The 19,249-nt window shown below is 43.3% G+C and overlaps 1 protein-coding gene across 1 annotated transcript in view; it reads left to right on the top strand.

Annotated features, from left to right (window-relative positions):
* LOC117872209 (1-aminocyclopropane-1-carboxylate synthase-like protein 1) overlaps positions 1–12,305 on the top strand; it is a 36,262-nt gene extending 23,957 nt beyond the window's left edge. The window contains exons 13-14 of the mRNA XM_034760436.1: positions 1,426–1,579; positions 11,466–12,305. Of these exons, the coding sequence (XP_034616327.1) occupies positions 1,426–1,579; positions 11,466–11,647 (336 nt within the window). The 3' untranslated portion in view covers positions 11,648–12,305. The remainder of the gene's footprint in view (positions 1–1,425; positions 1,580–11,465) is intronic.
* The last annotated feature ends 6,944 nt before the right edge of the window (positions 12,306–19,249 follow it).

The raw sequence follows: 19,249 nt of genomic DNA, 5'->3' as shown, positions 1-19,249 counted from the left end.
CAAGCAGAGTAAATAATACGATGGTGGCAAACATAAGAATGGCCATTCTGGGTCAGACCAAAGGTCCATCTAGCCCAGTATCCTGTCTTCCGACAGTGGCCAACATTGGGTGTCCCAGAGGGAATGAACACAACAGGTAATCATCAAGTGATCCATCCCCTGTCGCCCATTCCCAGCTTCTGGCAAACAGAGGCTAGGAACACCATCCCTGCCCATCCTGGCTAATAACCATTGATGGACCTATTCTCCATGAACTTATCTAGTTCTTTTTTGAAATGTTATGTTCTGTGATTTTTGTGGTTTAAATCCATTCAATGAGGTTATGTTAAGAGGGGATTAGCTAGATGGAAAGACAGAGATCAGAGGGCTTAGGAGGGGTTGGTGATTCTGAGGAGGGAGTAGAAGGAGCTGGAGCAAACAGCCTGTCGGCACAGGGGAGAGAGAAAGTTCATAGTGAAAACTGCAGAAAGCAGTCTGATATCTTTAGTATCCTTGTCCAATCTCTGCTTGAACTGCTTTCTGCAGCTGCTGTGCATGCTTTGGTCTCCAGGGGGTAAGTTTTCACTACAGAGTTAACTCAGGCTCTGATTTTGGTATTGCCCCTCACCCCCATGTCTATCCACATATAAAATCCTCTCATCCAGATTTGGTGTTTTCAACTCAGGCTAGCTGGCCCAGCTGGCATTTGGCTAGAGTCCGCATGCTGCTTTCACTCAGACTAGTAACTGCCCACTTTACAATGAGGATGCAGGCTAAATCACTCAAGTGCTGATAGTCTTCTAATGCCTTTCCACAATTCCCTGTTTTCCTAGAAGGACAGACACATTCCTCCACAATTCACTGGGAAAGAATCACAGAGCAGCTTAGTTTCCTGCAGCACAAAGAACCATAGGATATGGCAGAAGTCTTAGTGACACGGGTGAGTGCAGCACCAGTCAGGACTCAGAAACTCGGGTGTGGCTTTGCAGTGTTGCTGCTCACACCTGAGCTAGACTAATTTGGGTTCTCGGACCCTGGTGCCAAACACCTGAGTTACTTCTGCATTGAAGACATACCCTGGCTCGCTCCTTCTTGCTGTTTCTTTTTCAAAGGCCACGTGGCTGTGGGGAGATGCTGCATGGGTCATTTTGCCCCAGATAGCAGTCTGGCCTACACAGTATGAACATATAGAATGGATCTCACAAGTTTATGCAGTATAATGGGCAAAGGAATTACTAAGAAGTAAGCTTTTGACTTGATTTTCAGAATTCTTGAGCACCCAAAACTCTAAGATAAGTTGGTGGGAGCTGCAGGTGTTCAGTAATTCTGAACATTGTGTCCTTTTCTGCTTTAGCCTTCATGTGGAGTATACTTTGTTGCAGTAGTTCATTAATTTAAGATTGTATTCCAGTTTTCTTAATGCAGTTTTTGTTTTTCCTCTTTTAGTTCCTAAAATCACAGACATTTGAAGCTGAAATGGAGTTATGGTGGAAGTTCCTTGATAAAAAACTCCTCATTAGTCCTGGAAAAGCCTTTTGCTGTTATGAGCCTGGATGGTTTAGAATGGTCTTCTCAGACTCTGTAGATAAGATTTACTTGGGTAAGTTAGGTGTTACTTTTTATCATAAAATAATATGCATGTTCTAATAAAAGCAAACAGCATTCTGGGGTGTTAGCAGCAGGAGTGTTGTAAGCAAGACAGGAGAAGTAATTCTTCCACTCTATTTTGCACTGATTAGGCCTCAGCTAGTGTACTGTTTCCAGTTCTGGATGCCACATTTCAGAAAAGATGTGAACAAATTGGAGAAAGTACAGAGGAGAGCAACAAAAATGATTAAAGGTCTAGAAAACAGGACCTATGAGGAAAATTGAAAAAGTTGGGTTTGTTTAGTCTGAAGAAGAGAAGACTGAGGGTGGGACATAACAGTTTTCAAGTATATAAAAGGTTGTTATAGGGGGTAGAGGGTTGAAAAATTGTTCTCGTTAACCTCTGAAGTTAGGACAAGAAGCAATGGGCTTAAATTGCAGCAAGGGAGGTTTACATTGGACATTAGGAAAAACTTCCTGTCTGGGTAGTTAAGCACTGGAACAAATTGCCTAGGGAGGTTGTGGAATCTCCATCATTGGAGGTTTTTAAGAACAGGTTACACAAACACCCATCAGGAATGGTCTAGTTATTACTTAGTCCTCCCTTGAGCGCAGGGGACTGGACTAGGTGAACTATTGAGGTCCCTTCCAGTCCTATACTTTTATGATTCTATAAAAAGGTGATACATCTCAAATGTTGGGTTCAAAACTTCTATTTCCTACTGACTTGTGAAGGCAAGAGGTTTTGGGCCATATTCAGATCTTGTGTAAGATAGTGCTGGTCAATTAGTCTGAATTTGTAGATCCAATTTTAGCATTATCTAAGTGATTTTTGTTCACAGTTTTTAGGATAAGTCTACATTTTTAGTTTATAATTGGTAGAATATAGTTACTGAAGGCATTGAGCATTTTCCTCTGTGAGACTAGAGTAATTTATTTTGTTGTTGTAACATAAAGCCAATTTTGAGAGGACTGGAATAATTTAACAACCAAAATACAAATTAATAGTTTTGAAAAATCCAATAACTCTGATTGAATAAACACATTGATGTCTGATAGCATATTTAGGTAAGCACTTTTCCCTGAACTATTGCTATCATAAAGGAAAAATTACATACATGCATGCGCGCACAACCTAAAGTTTTTGCCAAACTGTGTTACTAATTACACTTTAGGTCAAGGGTGGGCAAACTCCGGCCTGCGGGCTACATCCGGTCCAGCCCCGGAGGCCCTCTGGGTGGCGGGGCTGTGAGCTCCTGGGGCAGCACAGCTGCAGAGCCCAGCCTGACCCGGTGCTCTGTGCTATGTGGTGGTGGCAGCGTGGCCCGGCTCCAGCCGGGCAGCGCGGCTGTAGCACCGCCAGCCACCGGTGCTCCAGGCAGCACGGTAAGGGGGTAGGGAGCAGAGGGGGTTGGATAGAGGGCAGGGGAGTTTGGGGTGGTGGTCAGGGGGTGTGGGTGTGGATGGTGGTGGTTTGGGGGGGGAAACAGGGGGTTGAATGGGGACAGGGGCCCCGGGGGCCAGTCAGGAAGGAGGGGGAGGGTTGGATGGGGGGGCAGTCAGGGGCAGGTGTTCCAGGGGCAGTCAGGGGACAGGGAGAAGGTTGGATGGGTCCCGGGGGGAGGGAGGCATCAGGAATGAGAGGAGGGGTTGGATGGGGCGGTCAGGGGACAGAAGGAGGGGGTGTGTGGATGGGGCAGGGGTCCCAGAGGGGCCGTCGGAACAGGGGGGGTTGGATGGGACAGGAGTCCCGGGGGGGTGGGGAGCAGATAGGAGGAGGAGCAGATAGGGCCGGGCCACGACCCCCTCCCCTAACCGGCCCTCCATACAATTTACAAAACCCAATGCGGCCCGCAGGCCAAAAAGTTTGCCCACCTCTGCTTTAGATGATTGTTTAAACTGAAATAATTTTATAAAGGTAAATTACTTTTCACTTTTTATGCTCATATTCTTAGAGTTTAAGGCTAGAAGGGACCACCAGATCATGTAGTCTGACCTTTTGTTTAGTTTCTGCCTTTAACTCCGCTTGATAGATTAAATTAAAGTTGCCAGTCTTATTTCTGGTAATTGTGCACTAACATGATTCTGTTGTTTGGGTTTCTAGCATGCCAGTGGAGCATATATGTCACGGTGTCTGATATGTGGCTCACTACTGAGAGTGCCAATCTTAGGTCAGACTGTCAGAAAACAGGGTAGACAGCCCATGTGACCCAGGGTGCCTGGTGTAGCCCTCACTGAAAATGCCAAGATCAGGGCAGGCTGCAAAAGGGAGAGCAGATACTCCCAAGACTGGTGGTTCACATTGAAGTAGACTCACCAACCAGTCACAAACTGTGGTCCTGATAACCAGTGTAGGGAATCAAGAAGCTAAAAAAGAAATCATATAGCCCCCTTTATTGCATTCCAGTTTTCTGGCTCCCAAACAAGGTGCAGTAAGGTGAGGAGTTACTTAAAAACTCTTCTCACTATACAAAATATTCTTCTGAACGCCAAAGGGCCAGCCACATTGCCAGCCAATCCTTTAGCATCTAAAACTAAAGGTTTATTACAAAGAAAAAAGAACAAGAAGAGAGTTGTTAAATGGTAAAGCAGTCAGATACGTACAGAGACTTCAAAGTCCATATACAGTAACTCCTCACTTAACGTTGTCCCGGTTAACATTGTTACATCGCTGATCAAATAGAGAACATGCTCGTTTAAAGTTGCGCAATGCTCCCTTATAACATTGTTTGGCAGCCGCCTGCTTTGTCCACTGCTGGCAGAAAGAGTAGCCCATTGGAGCTAGCTGGTGGGGGCTTGGAACCACGGTAGGCCGGCAGCCCCCCATCAGCTCCTCACTCCCCTAAGTTCCCTATGCATCAGCTACCCAGCAGGCTATCAAGTGCCGGGCAGTTCAGTTGTCCCTTCCACACGGCAGTGTGCTGCTCCTGCCCTCTGCCTTGGAGCTTCTCCCGGGAGCCTCCAGCCTGCTGTGTGTGTGTGTGTGGCGGGGGGGGGGAGAAGGGTGCTAATGTCGGGGTGTCTCCTTCCCCTCTGCTTCTTTTCCCCATCTCCACTGAACAGAGCGGGGGACACGACAGGGCTCAGCACAGGACGGAGGGAGCTTGCTGGCAGCAGCTGCCTCTCAACTTGCTGATCTACTTAAAAAGACATGTACTTAGAGTGGGGCCAGTGTACTTAAAGGGGCAATGCGAGTGTCTCTGTCTCTCTCTCACACACGGTTGTCTCTGTCCCCGTCTGCCATGCTGTCTCCCCTCCCTCCATTCATGCTGCCTTGTAGAGTGTGAGATTACATTAACAACAATGTGTTAACCCTTGAGGGCTCAGCCGAATGCTAGTTCATCATTTAGCAGTAAGGCATTCCATGGGCAATATCCCACCCTCTGACTTCACCACCTCAACCAAGCTTCACAATCATCGCTGCTGTGTACAGTATTAAATTGTTTGTTTAAAACTTAAACTGTGTATGTATATATGTGTGTGTGAATATGTAAAATATAGTCTTTTGTCTGGCAAAAAAAATATCCCTGGAACCTAACCCCTCTCCCACCCATTTACATTAATTCTTACGGGGAAATTGGATTCGATTAACATTGTTTTGCTCAAAGTAGCATTTTTCAGGACCATAACTACAATTTTAAGCGAGGAGTTACTGTATCAGGTTCTTAGCAGTACTGGTGAGTTTGCTGGTTTGAAAATCTCTCTGGAATACATCCACAGCTTGGATGGATCATTCAGTCCTTTGTTCAAAGCTTCATTTGTAGAAAGGTTACTCCAAGGGAAGAATCAGGAATGAAGACAAATGGAGGTGATGCAACTGCCTTTAATATTCTTTTGCCATGTGGCTTGTACTTCCTGTGTCCACAAACACAAGCTTTACAGCACATAGCATGGTAGAGTCTTAGCATTCTTTCCATAAGCATACCACATGCCTTGCTGACTCGTAAGGTGTATCCGCTGGTTTCTTTCAATGGGTTAATTGCACAGTTGATGACCCTTGATGGGCCATCAAACAGGCTAGGCAGTGCCCTGATGCCAATCTGTCTGGGGGTATCACAAGTTTGGAAATACAGGTATACCATACATATATATAACTCGTAATACAAAGGTGATACAAACATATAAACAAGATTATCAAACTAGGCAATTTATAACATTTTTGCAGATACCTCAAACAACATATCTGGTCAGATTGCTTAAAATTTTATAATATTGGTATCAATAATATCATAGTGTCTCCCGTATTCCATACAGCATCACAGCCCATACTGGTGATATATTCTATAACACTGGTCTACAATTTTTGAGAAGTCGTCTGCTTCAGAGATAAAATGTGCTATTTATTATGTATTTTGATGTGCTGAATTCAAATATGACAATTAAAACAACTGATTGGCTACTGTTTCTAAGATATTTAAGTTTTTACATTTTATGTCTATGTATATTGTGTAGATAGTAGTTTTAATCATAAATTGGAAACCTAGGTCTTTTCATGTGTTTATGGTTGCTTTACATGATAATATTTCACCTGTCCTGTTTATGTAACACTTTAAAAATCAGCAAAAGGGTTATATAAATAGAATTTATTATGAAACAAAAGGCAAAAAACTATTATGTACATAGTTTAGTCCTATTCAGTGTCTACTCGGCGCTTCTTGGCTTGTCTCTTGTATTCATTAAATGGAGCATCTCTTGTCACTGTCCAGCAATAGTCTGCAAGCATTGATGGGCTCCATTTGCCCTGATAGCGTTTCTCCATTGTTGCAAAGTCCTGGTGAAATCGCTTGCCGTCCTCGTCGCTCACTGCTCCGCAGTTCGGTGGGAAAAAAATCTAGAGGAGAGTGCAAAAAATGTATCTTTAGTGACATGTTGCAACCAAGGCTTTTGTATGCCTTGAGGAGGTTTTCCACCAACAACCTGTAGTTGTCTGCTTTGTTGTTTCTGAGAAAATTTATTGCCACTAACTGGAAGGCTTTCCATGCCGTCTTTTCCTTGCCACGCAGTGCATGGTCAAATGCATCATCTCGAAGAAGTTCACGAATCTGAGGACCAACAAAGACACCTTCCTTTATCTTAGCTTCACTTAACCTTGGAATTTTTCCACGGAGGTACTTGAAAGCTGCTTGTGTTTTGTCAATGGCCTTGACAAAGTTCTTCATCAGACCCAGCTTGATGTGTAAGGGTGGTAACAAAATCTTCCTTGATTCAACAAGTGGTGGATGCTGAACACTTTTCTTCCCAGGCTCCAATGACTGTCGGAGTGGCCAATCTTTCTTGATGTAGTGGGAATCTCTTGCACGACTATCCCATTCGCAGAGAAAACAGCAGTACTTTATGTATCCAGTCTGCAGACCAAGCAAGAGAGCAACAACCTTCAAATCGCCACGAAGCTCCCACTGATGTTGGTCATAGTTTATGCACCTCAAAAGTTGTTTCATGTTGTCATAGGTTTCCTTCATATGGACTGCATGACCAACTGGAATTGATGGCAAAACATTGCCATTATGCAGTAAAACAGCTTTAAGAATAGTCTTCGATGAATCAATGAACAGTCTCCACTCACCTGGATCGTGAACAATGTTGAGGGCTGCCATCACACCATCGATGTTGTTGCAGGCTACAAGCTCACCTTCCATGAAGAAGAATGGGACAAGATCCTTTTGACGGTCACGGAACATGGAAACCCTAACATCACCTGCCAGGAGATTCCACTGCTGTAGTCTGGAGCCCAACAGCTCTGCCTTACTCTTGGGTAGTTCCAAATCCCTGACAAGGTCATTCAGTTCACCTTGTGTTATGAGGTGTGGCTCAGAGGAGGAGGATGGGAGAAAATGTGGGTCCTGTGACATTGATGCTTCACGACCAGAAGTTTCATCCTCTTCCTCTTCCTCGTCTGACTCAAGTGAGAATGATTCTGGTGCATCAGGAACCGGCAGTCCTTCTCCGTGGGGTACTGGGCGTATAGCTGATGGAATGTTTGGATAATGCACAGTCCACTTTTTCTTCTTTGACACACCTTTCCCAACTGGAGGCACCATGCAGAAGTAACAATTGCTGGTATGATCTGTTGGCTCTCTCCAAATCATTGGCACTGCAAAAGGCATAGATTTCTTTTTCCTGTTCAACAACTGGCCAAGATTTGTTGCACAAGTGTTGCAGCATATGTGTGGGGCCCACCTCTTGTCCTGATCTCCAGTTTTGCAGCCAAAATAAAGGTGATAGGCTTTCTTAACCATAGTGGTTATACTGCGCTTTTGTGATGCAAAAGTCACTTCACCACAAACATAGCAGAACTCATCTGCACTGTTCACACAAGTACGAGGCATCTCTGCTTGGCTAAACAGAAATGTGTCTCTTTGCAAAATCAAACACTGACAAATAAGAGAGCACGACACTGTATGATTTCTAGAGCTGATATAGGGCAATTTGTTCAGCAGAGTGATGTAAGCTTTGTTATGATTGCATCATCCATGACTTCTAGGAATAACATGATGCAATTCATATCATGTATGATGCAATACCAGCTTCAGATTGCATCATTCACTGTTTTGCCTAAAAAGCAAGTACTGTCCAAACCCCGTCATAGATTTATTCATAGATCCAGTCAAAGATGTATTTTAGTCATTTCTGGTTTAAATTGAGATCCCTTCCCTTTAGAACTCACTTATCCTCCGCCATTCCCAAGTCAAGGGTCGTATATACTGACCCAATAGCATATCTTGAAAACTAGAGCCAATCAACAATTTTAAGCATCATTTTCGTTCTCAGTGACCCAGAATTAGTAAAGTTTGACTACATTTATTTCAGAAGCATTTTGGCTGTAGAGCAGTGTAATTAGATCTTACCAAACCAGTAACAAGCATGCATTTCTGGAGTACTATATTAGCTTTACTGTGGAGCCAGCAATAATCCCCTTAGGTTTTCCAGCATATCTTGGCACTCAGACAAACTGGACTTTGGTTTTAATAAGCTTGTATTCAAAAATCACTTCACATTAGGATCTTCCAACCCCAAAGGGTTGGTCACTTACTCCAGGTCAGTGGATATTCTGGCTCTCACACCAAAAACAATGCTGATAGCCAATCCTTTAGTAAACTAACTAAAGATATATTAGTGAGAAAAGAATGGAGAGTTGTTGAGAGATTTAAATCAAATAAAATACATAACAGGTGAGTCAAAGTTTTAAATCCAAATGATAGCCATGATGTGATATCTGCTAGTTTCCCACAAGTCCCTCAGGGTTGCCCAAAATGGCTTTGGGGACCTGTCATGCATCTGGAATGCCCCCTGACAGCAACTAAATAGATCAGAGATGCAGAATTGCTCCCAGGGTGCCAGTCTGACAGCACCGCACAGCTCTTGCTTTGTTGACTAAATGCAGACAAAGTTTGTGGGTTTCCCATTGTTGAATGTAAAGACGCATGCTTTGAAGTTAATGTTTCTTCATTTACAGTTCTGAGGCTTTCAATCCCTTTTAATGGGCCATTCAATTGCAGAGGCACACATAATGCATTTACAACGAGGTGTCCTTGTGGCACCTTAGAGACTAACAAATTTATTTGGGCATAAGCTTTCGTGGGCTAGAGCCCACTTCTTCAGATGCATGAAGTGAAAAATACAGGAGCGGGTATAAATACATGAAAGTATGGGGGTTGCTTTACTAAGTGTGAGGTCAATCTAATGAGATAAATCAATTAACAGCAGGATACCAAGAGAGGAAAAATAACTTTTGAAGTGGTAAGAGAGTGGCCCATTACAGACAGTTGACAAGAAGTTGTGAGTAACAGTAGGGAGAAATTAGTAATGGGGAAATTAAGTTTAGGTTTTGTAATGACCCAACCACTCCCAGTCTTTATTCAGGCCTAATTTGATGGTATCTAGTTTGCAAGTTAATTCCAGTTTCACGTTGGAGTCTGTTTTTGAAGTTTTTTTTGTTGACGAATTGCCACTTTTAGGTCGGTTATTGAGTGAGCAGAGAGATTGAAGTGTTCTCCTACTGGTTTTTGAATGTTATGATTCCTGATGTCAGATTTGTGTCCATTTATTCTTTTGCATAGAGACTGTCGAGTTTGGCCAATGTACGTGGCAGAGGGCATTGCTGGCACATGATGACATATATCACATTGGTAGATGTGCAGGTGAACGAGCCCCTGATGGTGTGGCTGATGTGGTTAGGTCCTATGATGGTGTCCCTTGAATAGATATGTGGACAGAGTTGGCACCGGGGTTTGTTGCAGGGTTTGGTTCCTGGGGTGGTGTTTTTGTTGTGTGGTGTGTAGTTGCTGGTGAGTATTTGTTTCAGGTTGTCTGTAGGCAAGGACTGGGCTGTCTCCCAAGGTCTGTGAGAGTGAGGGAAAAGAATGGAGAAAGCTTATGCCCAAATAAATTTGTTAGTCTGTAAGGTGCCACAAGGACAACTCCTTGTTTTTGCTGATACAGACTAACACGGCTACCACTCTGAAACCTGTCATAATGCATTTAGTTGAAGCATTGCTTCTGGATTGCTGTATTATTTTCATGCAGTTTTACATATTAAGTAGTAATTTCTCATCTAAAAGTTAATACATTTTGTGATTAAAGGCTGACTAAGTACAAAGATAGTAACCACAGGAAACAGGTGAAGACAATAACATTAGCATTTCACTAGCTTTCATGCATTTAGAGCAAAGGTAATTCCTGGCATATGCCATGTACATGTAATGGGATAACATCCCCCTTTGTTCTATCCTAACCAGTGAATTGGTACACTTAACATTTCCTTGAGGTTGTGATCTGAGTTGGCTGGCTGGCTGTCAGCACCACAATATAAATAACAGAACTACTTTTCATAGAAATGACGTTTCCTAAACATGATTTCTCTCTGTCATGGAGGAAAGCTGGTTTGATATGAAGATATGTAATGAGAATTGTTGGGACGCTTTGGCATTAGTAAACATCTTATCTGTTGGTTTATGTAAATTAAGGTCCTGATCCTGCAAATGCTTAAGCACATGCTTTGCTTTATTTATGCATGTGAGTAGCATTTTGAAGACCTTAATGTGACTGTTGTTACATAAAATTAAATGTATGTTTGCAGGATCAGAGCCTAACTCTGTCCTTCTAAATTTTCATGATTAAGGGCCAAATCCTGCAATTTCTTTTCTCAGACAAAACTCCTATACAATCTGAGTAAGATCGTCTCTGCACAGTAACTGGAACTGAAATAACTACATTGGTTGTAATTCAAAGTGTTATTTCAGATAATGCCCTAATTCGGTAATTCTTAATTTGGTTTTAAAAAATCTATTTACAGTAGACATTTTTATTCTGAAATGAGTATTGACACACAGACTTGCATTGAAATAACTAAAGGTGTGAATTACAACAGAGTTTAGTGATTTAAATTGCAGTTGCCACATAGAAAAGAAATGCAGGACATAGATATATGGATTTGAAATCTGTTGAAGCTTTGCAGCTGGCCACATCAGCTTGTAAATTAAAAAAAACAACAACTTTGTTTTGTAAAAATAATCTTTTCACGAACTGAAGTCAAATAGAAATGTTCTCTTGACTTTTTTTAAAGTTCCAGTGGAAAGTTATTACATAAATTTTTCCTGCAGAATTTGCAACCCAACGGCTGCATTATTTTGATCATGCATGAGAACCAACTTGAAAATGGATGTAACTTGAAAATGAAAATAAAAAACCCTGCAATTAACCTATTTATCCAATCTGAGAAATGTAAAAAGATCATTAGTGGAAAAGTAGTCCTGCATTCTGCATCATTTGTGGAAAAGTAATTTGGATTTTAAAAATTCTCTTCCAACAATCTAAGATGTTTAAAGTATAGCTAAGGACACTTTCAACACCACTGCTTCCCTTGAGAAGAAACTTATACTGATGTGTCTTTCTTTTTACAGGTATACAGAGACTTGAGCAAATGCTGCAGACTGAAACTGCTGAACCAGTTGCAAACAAAAAATCTGCTGTAGAAGATGAGTTATCTAATTTAGAAGACGAAACTTCAGTGAATCACGCAAATACATCATTAGATGAAGTTTCAGAAGCATACTCGGATATGAAAAAAATTGTTGTCTATTAAAATCTTATATGAAATTGGAGACTAAACAAAACATGATATAGCATGCGTGTGTTTACTAAAATTGTTACTTTGACTGTAATACTTGAGGACAGTCTCACTTTGCTGTAGCCTGTGGTTACTAATTTGCAAGCTGGACTCCTAGAATATTAGTAACCTGGCCCCTACCCTGACTTTAGCCTCTGTTCTGCAAAGCACTAAAGCCCACTTTTTAAGCATGCTGTTAAATACCATTAAAGTCAGTGGGTCTTAAGCATATGCTTAAGTGCTTTGTTGATTAGGGTGGGTTTGCTTACTCAGGGCCTTAATGAATCTTGAACACAATATTTTATATTATGGAGTATATATTTTAATCAGAAGACTGAAAATGTTGTACTAGCTGATACTGGTTGTCAAATTTTACTAAATTTGTCAGTTGACAGACAGACATGTGTATATATAAAATCTACATGGGAACTTTTTATGATGGTTAAAATAATTCATACATGAGCTTTCTGAATATGCACATCAGTGTAAATACTTGTTTACGAAATATTCATTTTTTTTTTGGCTTTCTGGCTTCCTTTCAGATGTGTAAAAACGCTTATTTGTATATTATAATATTTGCATCTTTTTTTGCAAAAAACATCAGTTTTTCTCATAAAATATAAATGTAAAGAAATTTAGAAGTATGTCGTATGCATTCATTTTGACAGGTAGATGTGTGTTGGACCAATGTTTAGACCTATATTTGTAGATTTAATTCATAACTTTATTTATTTTAGGCATGGGAAGGGGGCAAATTTAAATTGCAAAATTAGAAGCCTTCTCTTTTACAGGGAATCTCAATATGAAAAAAAAAGGACTTTCCATAGCATTTAAAATACCGTTAGAGGTGGTGGTTGTCGTGCTACCTATATTTAGACAACCTTAACACGTTCCATTATAAAATCCTGTCTTTAGTTGCCCGCCCTTGTGCCGCCCCTTCCTGCTGAGGCCCCGCACCGCACTGCTTGCCCTTACAGCCAGCAAAGACTGGGAGAGCATAGCCCTCTCACTTTTAAAGGGGGTGGACATGGACTCCTAACCCGCCCTGTTCCAGCGCCCCTGGCTGGGGTAGAGAGGCAGAAGTGCACTTGATCTTGGATTCCCAAGTTGCAACATTCCTCTGACTGCTAGCTAAGCTGTGAATCCCACTGGCAAGTGTTTCTTCACTTTCTAGTGAGGGTCAACATGGGTCCACATAACAGAATTTCTGTTTTGGCTTTGGGGGGGGGGGTATAGGGAGGAAGTGGCTGCTCTTTAAAAATGTAAGAAATTAAATTTTAAAAGGGACATTAAAACATTAAGGTTATAAGGTCAAGCAGTCAAAAGTTAAGAAATGCCAGAATTAAGGCTCCCTGTGCAGTCTTAATGTAGCCCCCTTGTGCATATGCACTATGGTAACAGGCTTTACATGATCATATGCTACTTTTCCATAGGACTCTGCCTCATTCAGTGTGCACGATGGCTGATGCTCACTGCATGGTTTCAATATAGGAGTATTTAACTTTGCATCTTTAATGGTAGGGATTTTTATGTAATAAAAATCTAATCCTTCTAAGCCTACTTATATTAGTATCAGTAAATGCCAGTAACCATCAATTTCATGGTACACACACAGACCAATGAAAAAATGTTTCCATCAATAATAATTGAAATGTACAGATAGGCAAAGTAAGAAAAATGCTGCTTGAGAACTTACTAGAGTTTGATTTAAGAATATTTATTTTATAAATTTTAACATGATAATGTTTTTAACAGTTATAAAACTTTAACTTTTTGAATCTCAACATCTACTGTTGTTAAATTATTGTCTGACCCTCCCGACAATTTAAATTGATTTAAAAAAAATTAAAAGTGCTTAAAACTCATAATTTTGCACAACAGTAACAATTTAAATGGATCAAAATTAAAAATGCTTAAAAATAAACATTGATATTATCGGCTGAAATTATTTTTTTTAAATGAATTCTGCCAAGATTCGGTGAATCTGGGGTAGCTTGTGCAACAACGTGTTTCCCTCACAAGCAGTGACTTACTCAACCCCATCCCAAAGGGTTCTACCATGACAATTGATAGTTTGAAGGAGCTAGTTTCCTTGGATGGCTATGGGAATACATCATTCTCATTTTCAGGCTCGCTCTCTGCAGTGGGTTTTCCTCTGTTCTGCAGCTTCAGGAGTTAAGGATCAGCCTTGTCGGACTGGAAAGGACATGGTGACCAGCACCAAGTGCTTCAGAGGAAGGGGAGCCCTATTGTAAGCAGATGTGGGATAATTTTTCCCATCATAGGTCTCCACCTGGTCTCTAATAGTTTGAGATTAGGCTAAGCCCTAAAGCATGAGGTTCACTCACCCTTCAAAAATTATTATTGTTAGTTAAAACAACTCTACATAGTCTTGATATCTTTATAACTATCCAAACCCTTTGTGAATCTTGTTAAATTCTTAGTAGGAATGTAAATAACATTTTAAAAAGTAACCGTGTAACCGATTAAAATTCTGTCGGTTACATGGTTAAACATTTACCCAGGGAACTAGAGGTGTGGGGGGTGCTGCAGCACCCCAACATTTTACACAGGGTACTACTGCTGCCCCCACATCTGGGGATCTCTGCAGCTGCCGCCGCATCTGGAGCTCTGCTGCTACCCGTGCCAACATCCCGGCTGCGAGCCCCGCACCTGCGGCTCTGCTGCTGCCCGGCATCCCGCAGCAAGGCGGAAGCCAGGACAGACCCCAGCCGTGGGGCCAGCAGCCCGGAGGGACCCTGGGCACATTGTGATGCCGGGTGGCAGCCAGGACCCCCGCTGTGGGGCCGACAGCACGGAGGGATCCTAGCAGCTCGGAGGAACCCCGGCCATGGGGTCAGCAGCCTGGAGGGACCTCTCAAGTCATTGAGGCTAAGAATTAGGGATGTAAGAGTTTTACTGGTTTCTGTTAACGGTTAAATTACGCCCAGGGTCCCGGCGGCCACACAGTAGCCGGGTTTAACCGTTTAACAGAAACCAATTAAACTCTTACATCCCTAATTCTTAGCCTCAATGACTTCCTGTGGCAATGAGTTCTACAATATAATCAGCATTGTTTCTTTGGCCTAGCTGAGGACCTTAAGGGCAAAAGTCATTTGCTCTACAGTCTGTAGCAACTGTTCAGCCCCCTCACCTCACATAGAGAAAAAGACAAAAGGCTAGGTCCACAAAGGGATTTATGTGCCTAAGTCCAATATTTAGATCCTCAAAACCTTCACTCTGTCTAACCCTGTAAGTGCCTACGTTTCTGCCAGTGGGCATCTACAAAGCAACCTAAATCCTCATGCCATGAGCAGCGAAGCGTCTATGACGACCAGGATCCTCAAACCAGGTATTGTCTTGTCTATCTTTCTAGTGGGGCCCGATACAGTAGGTGTTCTCAGCAGTTGCCTACCAGATTGGGCCCTACACAAAATACAGTTGTGATGGTACCCTCTTACATCATGTAACCCAGTTAGAGCACTCACTGTGACAGCATGTACCCCTGTGTTCACACCCTACACACTGCTGTAATAATCGTTATACAAGTGTAACCCCCAAGGAGATTACCTAGATTCCTGGGGCTCTGTCTGCTGGCAGCTCAGGGAGAGGCACACTGTCCCTGGTAGGGAGGAGGAGCCAAGGTAGCCTCAGAGTCTGCCTGGCAACCAATAGGGAGTGAGATGTCCTTCCCAGGGAGCTCAGGAAAGGGGAGAAGCCATTTTTTGAGGCAGTCTGGAGCTAGCCAGGGAAGGGCAGGACTGGCTGTGTGGGGAACTGGTGAGTCCCAGGCCTGCATGCAGGGTTCCCCCTGAGAACTAGCCTCTAGGGACCTGAAAGCAAGATCCCTCAGCTGGGCTTTTCCCGCTCCACTGATAACTCCATGTTTGTAAAGTTTTGTTGGGAAACTTCCCCAGCCAGGCTGAATTAGCCCTCCAGCTCCCTAGGTGAGACCAGTCACCACATGGTCAGCTCTGCTCTGGCTGCTAGTCCAGGTCTGCTGCCTGCTGTAAGTGTGTCTGGACGCTGGGGTAGGAGACTACAGATTTTAGTATAATTGTGTAATTTGCACCTTGAGCCCTGCACCCTTTTGTGGTGAGGGGAAATCCTGGGACCAGAAGAAGCAGCCTGACTCCTGCCTGAAGAGGATCCCTGCCAGCAGAGATCAGACCCTCTGCAGTGACCGAGACATCTCTCAACTTGAGGATCATTCATGGAGTTTGTGAGTGAACCGTATTTTAGTCAGTCAGCCAGATAAATTGTTTTGGGGACCCCCTACTCCCTGAACTGTGTCCTCAAGCCAAGGAGTAAGGGTTTGGGGATTTTATAACCTGCTGCCTATTAAACCTGTGGAGGGACTTACCACCTTCTCCCACTTGTGAGTCCTTTGGGCTGTACTGAACCCAGTCAGCCACACTGCTAAACCACTGCAGAAAAGATATCGTGGTCATAGGTCATCAAGGGCCTCAACAAAGTACGCGTACCAATGGGACACTAATCTTACATTTGCTACATCAGGTCACGTGACTGGGGAAAGTCACAGGTAGTATCAGCATGGGCACCGGTGACCCTAAAAATAGTTTTACCCTGTTATGTTATATTTGTCACCTGTTTAATATCAGTACTGTGTTGAATATATTGTAGGTGTTTGTGTTATTTCTTGGGAAAGTCCTAAGTGCCACCAAACAGCTGTTAGGCGGCGAGGGGGCAGGAAGCGCTGGGAGGAGCGGGGACCCGGCATGCTTGGGATGGGAGGAGGAGGCAAGGCAGGGGCAGGGGGAGCTTGGCTGTCGGTGGGTGTCAAGCACCCGCTAATTTTTCCCCATGGGTGCTCAAGCCCCGGAGCACCCACGGAATTGGCGCCTATGCCTTGTAAGGTATCATCTGAAAACTCATTGTTTGCTGGTCAGTATTGTCCTGATAAAATATGTCTGGCAACATTGTATGTGAAGTTATAAGATTCCCCTGTATGGTGATCTCATCCCATGTTCCAAACTGAGGTTGGCAAACAGGTCTGTCTCAGACAAAGGAATGTCAGCTCTGCTTAGTTTGCATTTAAGCAGTAAACAGAGTCCTCAAGCAGGAAGGGAAACAAAAAGAAGCTCCAATAGGTGAGGAAAAGCAGCAGGGAATATCATTTCCTATAGACTCTCTGTCTCCAGAATCTCAACTAGAACTGTTTTCAGAGAGGGGGACTGACACCATAAAAATGAGAGACAAACACTCCAAGTCCCCACCCCTCTTTCTCTCTGTGTCCATCAATTCACTACACCAGAAAGAGCAAAGGAAGCTGCCATTGTATTGGAGAAGGGGTTCTGATCTAAGAAGTTTGGTCAGATGGCTGAGAGCATGTGATGAGAAAAACATTGCTTTGAATTTAACATAGTTGGTTAAGTTAGGCACCAATTCCATTTTATCTTTATTTATCTTGTAACTATTTCTGACTTTTATGCCTCATTACTTGTACTCACTTAAAGTCTCTCTGTAGTTAATAAACTGTTATTGTTTTATCTAATACAGTGTGTTTGAATTGAAGTGTTTGCGAAACTTCATTTGGGGTAACAAACTGTTTGCATATCATTTCCATTAATACAATAATGAACTTTATATAAGCTTGTACTGTCCAGGAGAGGTGCTGGGCAGTACAGGACATACATTTCTGGGGGGAAATCCAGGACTGGGAGTGTGTTAGGGTCACCCAGCAGCATAACCGAGGTTGGTAAGAGACAAGGTGTGGCTGGCTGGCTTCAGCACACACAGACACAGCTGGGAGTGACTTGCATGCTAGAGGCTGTTTGTGAGCAGTCCAGACTCGAGGCTACAGCAGTTGTAAAGGACACCCCAGGCTAGAGGGCAGGGGTGACACAGCTACTCATTAATCTGGATTGTACCTTGGGTATATCACACTCACCCAGTTTGGTGCGCAACTGAGGACTGTGGGTTCTACTAGATGGCAGGGTACCTACAAGTTAGGTGTTTCATCGCTGAGTCCAGGTCCCCTTTGTGGATCTAGCCCAAAGAGTTGCCTTGTGTACAGCAGCCATACAGCTGTGGTAGGCATTGGACTTCTATTCTACCCACAAGGGTCCACGCCCCTTAAAGAGCAACAGAGGGTCCTGTGGCACCTTTAAGACTAACAGAAGTGCGTTGGAGAGGTTTAAGCTGAGGACTGTGGGTGATGGCCAGTGGAGTTCTGATGGTTTCTTTTTGGGGCCTGTCTTGTAGCAGGAGGCTTCTGGGTACACATCTGGCTCTGTTGATTTGTTTTTTTATTTCCTTGTGTGGGTATCATAGTTTTGAGAATGCTTGGTGAAGATCTTGTAGGTGTTGGTCTCTGTCTGAGGGGTTGGAGCAGATGCGATTGTACCTCAGTGCTTGGCGATAGACGATGGATCGTGGTGTGACCGGGGTGGAAGCTGGAGGCATGAAGGTAGGCGTAGCGGTCGGTAGGTTTTCGGTATAGGGTGGTGTTAATGTGGCCATCGCTTATTTGTACAGTGGTATCTAGGAAGTGGACCTCCCATGTAGATTGGTCCAGGCTGAGGTTGATGGTGGGGTGGAAGCTGTTGAAATCATGGTGGAATTCTTCCAGGGTCTCCTTCCCATAGGTCCAGATGATGAAGATGTCATCAATGTAGCATAGGTAGAGAAGGGGCATGAGTGGACGAGAGCTGAGGAAGCGTTGTTCCAGGTCAGCCATAAAAATTCTGGCATATTGTGGGGCCAGGCGGGTGCCCATAGTGGTGCCACTGGTCCGGACCCCCCGACCACTACGCCTACCTTCATGCCTCCAGCTTCCACCTTCACCAAGCATTCTCAAAACTACGATACCCACACAAGGAAATAAAGAAACAAATCAACAGAGCCAGATGTGTACCCAGAAACCTCCTGCTACAAGACAGGCCCAAAAAAGAAACCAACAGAACTCCACTGGCCATCACCTACACTTCTGTTAGTCTTAAAGATGCCACAGGACCCTCTGTTGCTTTTTACAGATTCAGACTAACACGGCTACCCCTCTGATACTTGACCCCTTAAAGACACTTTCACCTCTCGGTACTGGCTCCCTATTGAACAGAGTGCAGTTTTAGATCAATGTCTTGATTTCCAAAGCTGCACAGAAACCGTCTTGGCTTATCAGAGAGATCGCTTCATCCATGACCATGATTTACCACCACAGCTGCCTTTCACTGGAACAGTTGACCAGTAGTATTATGCTTGTAACCCAGAGAGATGGACCTTTCACAGGAGTCTGACCATACCTATATAACTCACTGCCAAGTGAAATAAAAATGACTGCTAACCTTACCGCGTTCTGAGCCAAATGCAAAGCCCATCTCTTTATCCAACCTTTCCTACAAGAGTCCCCTCGTTCTCTCCCATTCATTTAAGAAAACAAACACCCAAATCCTGTCTGGAGGTGGCAGGGAAAGGTGAGAGAGAGAGCAAGAGTTGTCAACTTTTCCCCTCGTGACACATGTTTAGCTACTATGATGAGACAGCCCATACAAGTACCTGGATAGGCCATTACCAGCATGGGTTAGATTTGGACTAGTGATTCAAGGGTGCTGTTTATTG

Source organism: Trachemys scripta, chromosome 2 (assembly GCF_013100865.1).
Source record: "Trachemys scripta elegans isolate TJP31775 chromosome 2, CAS_Tse_1.0, whole genome shotgun sequence".
NCBI classification, from domain to species: domain Eukaryota; kingdom Metazoa; phylum Chordata; order Testudines; family Emydidae; genus Trachemys; species Trachemys scripta.
This window is presented reverse-complemented; position numbering and strand designations above follow the sequence as displayed.